The sequence below is a fragment of the Littorina saxatilis genome, unplaced genomic scaffold (assembly GCF_037325665.1).
Source record: "Littorina saxatilis isolate snail1 unplaced genomic scaffold, US_GU_Lsax_2.0 scaffold_790, whole genome shotgun sequence".
Lineage (NCBI taxonomy): Eukaryota > Metazoa > Mollusca > Gastropoda > Littorinimorpha > Littorinidae > Littorina > Littorina saxatilis.
In genome coordinates, this window is record NW_027128697.1 from 22,087 (window position 1) to 30,000 (window position 7,914).

At 46.4% G+C, this 7,914-nt stretch overlaps 2 protein-coding genes across 2 annotated transcripts; one reads left to right on the top strand and one right to left on the bottom strand.

Annotated features, from left to right (window-relative positions):
* Positions 1-3,429: 3,429 nt before the first annotated feature.
* Positions 3,430-4,719, top strand: LOC138957038 (mucin-3A-like). The gene has a single exon (XM_070328211.1). The coding sequence runs from the start codon at positions 3,430-3,432 to the stop codon at positions 4,717-4,719; it is 1,290 nt and encodes a 429-aa protein (XP_070184312.1).
* Positions 4,716-6,182, bottom strand: LOC138957039 (antho-RFamide neuropeptides type 2-like). Its single transcript, XM_070328212.1, has 2 exons — positions 5,327-6,182; positions 4,716-4,762 (listed from the first exon to the last, which is right to left on the bottom strand). The coding sequence occupies exons 1-2, from the start codon at positions 6,180-6,182 to the stop codon at positions 4,716-4,718; spliced, it is 903 nt and encodes a 300-aa protein (XP_070184313.1).
* Between the last annotated feature and the right edge of the window lie 1,732 nt (positions 6,183-7,914).

The following is a 7,914-nucleotide window of genomic DNA, read 5'->3' on the forward strand; positions in this document are numbered from 1 at the left end:
TAGGCATGATGACAGAAATACACACAAGATGTATTCCCCGCAAGATCTCAAGAAGGCTCAGAATGATGATGAAACACTGGCAAAAGTACGCCAAATGGTTGTTTCAGGAGAATCATTCCACGGTGTGAAATATGTATACAAGAAAGAAATCTTGTACAGGACGACCCTCGACAAAACCGGGAGTGAATCTAGTAAAGTCGTTGTTCCCAAAGAAATGAGAAGCAAAGTGCTTTCTTTTGGGCACGACCACCCGATGACAGGTCATCTCGGGCAAAAGAAAACCACTGATAGAATCCGGTGTGAGTTCTGGTGGCCAGGTTTGGTCGGAGACATAAAACGTTACTGTCTCTCGTGTGACACATGCCAAAGATCAGCGCCAAAAGGCAGAACCAAGAAAGCACCTCAAGACAGTCTGGGGTTCTCACCCTTTGAAATGCGGTATGGCAAGACCATCAGAAGTCCCATGCAGGTTCTGCGTCGTGCATGGACTGATGAATCGGTCGAAGGTGAACAGAAGACGTCAGCAGAATACGTTGTCGACCTCAGAAACAGAATTGACGAAAAAAAAGAAGAAGCAGAAGAACACATCGCCGTAGTCATCGAGGAAGATGATACGATGAACGATGATATCTTCCAAATAGACACTCAGAAGATGATTCCTCTGCTGGAAACTACTCGTACAGAAGATGTCACAAGCGTGAACTTCTGTAAAGAATTGAGTAGAGAAAGAACAAAAGAGGCGAAAGCGATCTGTAGTGCATTCTCCAAGAATCTGACTGATGTACCGATTACTACCAACTTGGAGAAGTGCAGAATCGAACTTACAGAGAAGAAACCTGTGTTTGTTCGACCGAGACCCATACCTCATGCGATGGTGAAAACGGTCGAAGACGAGATCGACGAGATGTTGAAGCTCGGGGTCATTGAACCAGCAAACTCACCGTACAGTGCTCCAATCGTTTTTGTGAAGAAGAAAGGAGGTAAGAAATACCGGGTTGTGACAACCATGGAGCAAATTATTTAAGTCGCGCTTCATATAGTGACTAAATTTGGGAAATTCATTCTCAAGAAAGGGGCTGTCATGAATCGATATTCTGAAGCGCGAACCTGTCAAGAATAGAATAGGCAACCGAGACTACTCGCGCATTACACGACGTAGCCAAGTGACGTATTCATGTGACGTATCCAAGTGTACTGACGTAAACTAAAATCGTTTCACGAGAGGGTCGTTTTTCCGCAAGTCCACGGAACGAAGAACGCTTGGAAGAAAAGCCGTTCCCCTTCTTTGAAGGTAAGTGACTGTGATTATTACATCGACAATCGTTCCACGGGATCTGGGCGGAGATGAGTGTATCGTGTCAGTCATGTACATTGTGTTGTTGTCAAGTTGTGTACGTTTGAATGTGCGCTGTTGCCAAATCCCCATTTTCCGAAACACAGTAATAGAATGAGAACGATAATAAAATATGAACAAACCAAGTCTTTTAGACAGGCTGTGTAGGTAACACATATGGCCCTTTGATCTGTTTCAGGAACCCACGGTCCAATGATTCATTTATCTTCCTCTTCCTCATGTTGCCGTAATTGTGGAGAGAGATGTAACCAGACTACTTCTGCTATTAACTTGATGATGGTGTCTTGAGAAGAAGAGTGACGAACCAAACCAGGAGCGCGGTCTTCTAGACCAGTCGAGTGCTACAAGTCATCTCGAGTACCTTTTCAATGACATCGAGCTAAGTCAAAACTTCATACACATTATGTGTATTCCTTTTGTTTTGATGTCCTCCAAAGGAAAATTTTGAAGAACGTTTGCAGCAGCGGAGTCACGTTAGATTACCGTGACAGAATTGAAATCCAGCAGCAATAGACATGTGATCAGAGTGTGCTGAGATGCAAGTAACATGACCTAGCTTGAACAGTGTGTGATACATTTAGTACGATACTGATATTTAGCAAAAATATAGACTAACCTGATTAATGTGTGCTGCATTGCAAGAATTTTATTAACACTATCCATGTATTAAATTATGTAAACCAATGTTGACCTTTCTCCGCTACTTCGAGAGCATGGGAAAGAGTGAAGGAAAGTAAAGTCAAGGCAGTACCTGTTTCTTTAGCTAATACGAAAAGGCGGCGTGTTTTCCTTCCATAAACTTCCTTTGGAAGGCGCACGCAGAAAGAAACAGGCTGACGAAAACTGACCTGTGACAGCGGCTCATATTGTCGTCCCGGCACATGTTGTTGGCCGTTCGTGCGCTTATCTTCTATTCGAAAGTGTGTGTAAGTGTGTGTGTGTGTGTGTGTATGTGTGTGTGTGTGTGTAGGTGTGTGTGTGTGTGTGTGTGTGTGAGAGATAGAGAGAGAGAGAGAGAGAGAGAGAGAGAGAGAGAGAGAGAGAGAGAGAGAGAGAGAGAGAGGTTAAAATGCATATAACTTTATCAAATGACGTGACGTTTGCATTTTGCTTTTATTTTCGTTTGAACCTGAAAACACATAACAAAAACAACTCTAGAAAATCACTTCTGGTTAATACTGGACTCCTTCACAAACAAGACAGTTTGGTCAGCAAAGCGTGTGGAAGGGTTTTGGCGGCTTTTTAGATAATACTCATTAGCGAGAAGAATGTTCGAACTTGACAATCCCTTGGATGGAGATAGACGGAAGTCAACAAGACTTATGCGATTTAACTTAAATAATTTGATCCATCTTCTAGGTACTTTTTGTGAGATCTTTAGATCAATAAAAGCATTGCATGAGTTAAGTGTACAATGATATGAGAATATATGTACCCGACATTAACTGGAATTAGTTTTCTTCCTCACGTACCGAACAAAATATGGTATCAGACCTAGCGCTCCTTGTGACCTGGACAATTCCAGACCTTCAATGTAGTCAATATCAACACCATTGCCTCGATCTGTACCAGACATTGACCAGACTATACCACTGGAACGAGTCAGGCTGTAGCCAAAGCCAGGCATCATACCACCTTGGGTTAGCCAGGTTTCTTCTGATCTCAAGTGCAAGGCCACTCCCTCGGCCGGCTGCCTGTACCAGCCGCCTTACACTAACATGATTCGGGACCGTAGAAAGAACTGTAGTGTTAATATAGATACGAGGAAGCGGAACACTGGAAACCACGTTCCTGAAAAAAGAGTTGACCAACTCAAGGGTATAGCGACTGGCTGGTGACTTTACGGGCAAATGAAGAATGAGCATCTTCTGTATCTCCCGAGGGAGATATTCAACATCATGACCTTAGTGTTGGTCATCAAGGCAAGTTTGTAGACTATCAGACGGACCCCGACGAACACTCAGACCTTGACAATCATCATCACTCTGACCTTGACCACCATCATCACTCTGACCTTGACGATCATTATCACTCTGACCCTGACGATCATCATGACTATGACCCTGATAATCATCATGACTCTGACCTTGACGTTCATCATGACTCTGACCCTGACGACCATCATCACTCTGACCGTGACGATCATCATCACTCTGACCCTGACGACCATCATCACTCTGACCCTGACGACCATCATCACTCTGACCGTGACGACCATCATCACTCTGACCGTGACGACCATCATCACTCTGACCCTGACGACCATCATCACTCTGACCCTGACGACCATCATCACTCTGACCGTGACGACCATCATCACTCTGACCGTGACGATCATCATCACTCTGACCCTGACGACCATCATCACTCTGACCGTGACGACCATCATCACTCTGACCGTGACGACCATCATCACTCTGACCCTGACGACCATCATCACTCTGACCGTGACGATCATCATCACTCTGACCCTGACGACCATCATCACTCTGACCGTGACGATCATCATCACTCTGACCCTGACGACCATCATCACTCTGACCGTGACGACCATCATCACTCTGACCGTGACGACCATCATCACTCTGACCCTGACGACCATCATCACTCTGACCGTGACGATCATCATCACTCTGACCCTGACGACCATCATCACTCTGACCGTGACGACCATCATCACTCTGATCCTGACGACCATCATCACTCTGATCCTGACGACCATCATCACTCTGACCGTGACGACCATCATCACTCTGACCCTGACGATCATCATCACTCTGACCGTGACGACCATCATCACTCTGACCGTGACGACCATCATCACTCTGACCGTGACGACCATCATCACTCTGACCCTGACGACCATCATCACTCTGACCGTGACGATCATCATCACTCTGACCCTGACGACCATCATCACTCTGACCGTGACGATCATCATCACTCTGACCCTGACGACCATCATCACTCTGACCGTGACGACCATCATCACTCTGACCCTGACGACCATCATCACTCTGACCGTGACGATCATCATCACTCTGACCCTGACGACCATCATCACTCTGACCGTGACGACCATCATCACTCTGACCCTGACGACCATCATCACTCTGACCCTGACGACCATCATCACTCTGACCCTGACGACCATCATCACTCTGACCGTGACGACCATCATCACTCTGACCCTGACGATCATCATCACTCTGACCCTGACGATCATCATCACTCTGACCGTGACGACCATCATCACTCTGACCCTGACGACCATCATCACTCTGACCCTGACGACCATCATCACTCTGACCCTGACGACCATCATCACTCTGACCGTGACGACCATCATCAGGGGTCGACACTAACTTATTTGGCCTGGGGCCACACTGGCCCCAGAGATGGAAATTGCTGGGGCGGAAAAAAAAAATCTGGGGCCCACTCTCAGTATTCACGTGCGGCAATGCATTGTCTGTTTTTCTTCATCGTACTGAAGCCAGGGAAATTCTTTCAACCATTTGACATTGAAATTACGACAGCGCTTCGCGCTTTTGGCTGCATCGGTCTCCTTTTTTCGTTTCTCTCCACCCTGTTCTTCATCTTCATTTCCATGTCTTTTTACACCAGGGATGTGTCGCCACATTTTGCGTTTGGCATTTGAAGGCGATACTTATCTCTCACGCTAAAGAGCGCAATCTGGGAGTTATTTCCCTTACGACATTGTCCTTCGACGATTTGAATGTGTTTTTTTCTTGACTGCGGCATTGATCGTAACGCAAATTTCAGTGACGACTTTGACTGGCGATTTTTAGTGATTGGCTCTGCTGGCATTAGAATTTTCGGTTTGTCATTGTTGGAATTTATCCTGGGGCGGAGTGGGCCCCAAGCTTCGGCAATGTTTGGGGCGGAACACAAAACTCTGGGGCGTTCCGCCCCCCGCCCCCGCTAGTGTCGAACCCTGATCATCACTCTGACCCTGACGATCATCATCACTCTGACCCTGACGACCATCATCACTCTGACCGTGACGACCATCATCACTCTGACCGTGACGATCATCATCACTCTGACCCTGACGACCATCATCACTCTGACCGTGACGACCATCATCACTCTGACCCTGACGATCATCATCACTCTGACCCTGACGACCATCATCACTCTGACCGTGACGACCATCATCACTCTGACCGTGACGATCATCATCACTCTGACCCTGACGACCATCATCACTCTGACCCTGACGACCATCATCACTCTGACCGTGACGACCATCATCACTCTGACCCTGACGACCATCATCACTCTGACCGTGACGATCATCATCACTCTGACCCTGACGACCATCATCACTCTGACCGTGACGATCATCATCACTCTGACCCTGACGACCATCATCACTCTGACCCTGACGACCATCATCACTCTGACCGTGACGATCATCATCACTCTGACCCTGACGATCATCATCACTCTGACCCTGACGATCATCATCACTCTGACCCTGACGACCATCATCACTCTGACCCTGACGACCATCATCACTCTGACCCTGACGATCATCATCACTCTGACCCTGACGACCGTCCCGACCGTCCCGACGCAGCTGTTCCTTCAGATGCCCAGGATCAATGCTGACGTAGTGTTCTCCCTTTCCCTCCGGAAAATAGCCGAGTGAGAGTAGAAACGTTTGGTCGCAGTACTCCCAGTCTGGTGACACCAGTACAGAGTATTTTGCACCATCTGCTGACACGACCAAGAACTGCACATTGAACAGACTTGAGAGCGCCAGAAGGGTCACGTGATCTCCGTACGTGCTATTTTCTTTCATTTCCTCTACATACCTTGCTGGGTCTCCAACAATGAAACTGTCGTAAATGAAAGGCAACTCTGAGATATGCTGCACTGCTTCCTGGCGAAGCTGTTGTCCTGTTCGGTAAATGCCAAAAAGAGACAGCTGATGTGCAACTGCGTCAAATTGGCAGTTTCCGACTGGTGTAGTAGGGTTGAATAACACCTTCACTCGGGAGTTCTCCAAATTTTCAACTTGGTCTGAGTGCGTCAAAGGAATGGTGTATTTCTGTCTATGCAGCTGCTTTTCTCTCTTCAGTTCATCTCTAAACCTCCTACTCTGCTTTTTGTTCTCTGACCGTACTGTTTCACTCGTGATGTCCACAACAGAGATCCACCTACACTGACCTTTTCCGTCAGGGGTCTGAAATAGAACTTTATACTTGTACTCTGTAAGGTTTCTCTCTACGACTACCCCTGTCAGAATGTGCCTTCGCCTTGGCACCTTTCCATTGCGGGCTTCAGGGTACCTTATCAGAACTTTATTGCCTTTCCGGTAGAAAGTTGCACCAGTCTTGCTTAACTCTTTTCTGTCGGAGTAGTGCATGCTTGTTAATAACAGGTAAAAAAAACATTATAGAAAGCTTCCAAAGCCACATCAGGGTCACTGTGACCAAACACGTCACGAAATGGCGCAACAGCTAGATCAGCTAGAAACTCTGACTGATCAAAATGTTTAAATGATCTATACTTGATAGTTGTATGGCATTTAGGAGGTCGCTTGGGCAGCTTGAATGACCATGTGCAAAAAACAGGATAGTGATCGCTGAAGCTTTCTTTAGATACTGACACCCTTGACCATGGACGCATGGTTGGTATATATGTGATCTATTAATGTGGTACTGGTGCTGAGAGAGAGAGAGAGAGAGAGAGAGAGAGAGAGAGAGAGAGAGCGCCGCCAAAAAGCCAAAGAATGCGCTCGATCGCTTGTAAATTTCGAAAGATTTAGAGATAAAAAGTTACGTCAAAAGCGAGAACGCGAATGATATATATATATGTCGTGCCGAATTCACGTAATTGCCGATTCCGCGTAATGGGCAACAATTTTGCCCATTTCACGTAATCGGCAAAACGCTGCCCTATACGTGAAATCGGCAGCGTTTTGCCAAAATCGCGTAAACGCCTCTAAAACTTGCCTATTTCGCGAATTCGGCAGCCGATTACGCGGACATTTTAGCTTTCACGATCACATTTACCTTGATTTTTGTTTTCACGATCACAAACACCTTGACGAATAGAGGATCATAGAGTGATACAGCTGTGAAAAATGTACGTTGAAAATAAAATGCTTTGCAATAATGCCCATCACGATCACGAAAACAAATAACGATCACGATCACGACACTTGATTTTTTTGTCATCACGGATCACGGGCAAAGTCCCATCACGATCCCAGAAATGGAAATTTCGGCAATCACGGTCACAGAAAGGTAAAAAAACGCCAATCACGATCACGATTTTAAACCCTTTGGTGCCCTCTACCGGGGCGTTGCCCTTGGACCCCACCAGACTGAGGGCCTATGCGGCCCCTGGACCCCGGCTTAGTTTCCTACTTTTGGAACATTTGCTGGTCTCATGTCTGGTCATAGGTTTACAAAACCAACTGAACCATTTAACAAGTCGCGTAAGGCGAAAATACAATATTTAGTCAAGTAGCTGTCGAACTCACAGAATGAAACTGAACGCAATGCCATTTTTCAGCAAGACCGTAT

Bases quoted from the DNA above. Each gene is read 5' to 3' on its own strand.
- LOC138957039 (XM_070328212.1), bottom strand. From the start codon at position 6,182: ATGAAAGAAAATAGCACGTACGGAGATCACGTGACCCTTCTGGCGCTC. The intron at 4,763-5,326 runs GTCAGAGTGATG...TTTCCGCCCCAG, and splicing joins GAGTGATGATGATCGTCAGG to CAATTTCCATCTCTGGGGCC.
- LOC138957038 (XM_070328211.1), top strand. From the start codon at position 3,430: ATGACTCTGACCTTGACGTTCATCATGACTCTGACCCTGACGACCATC.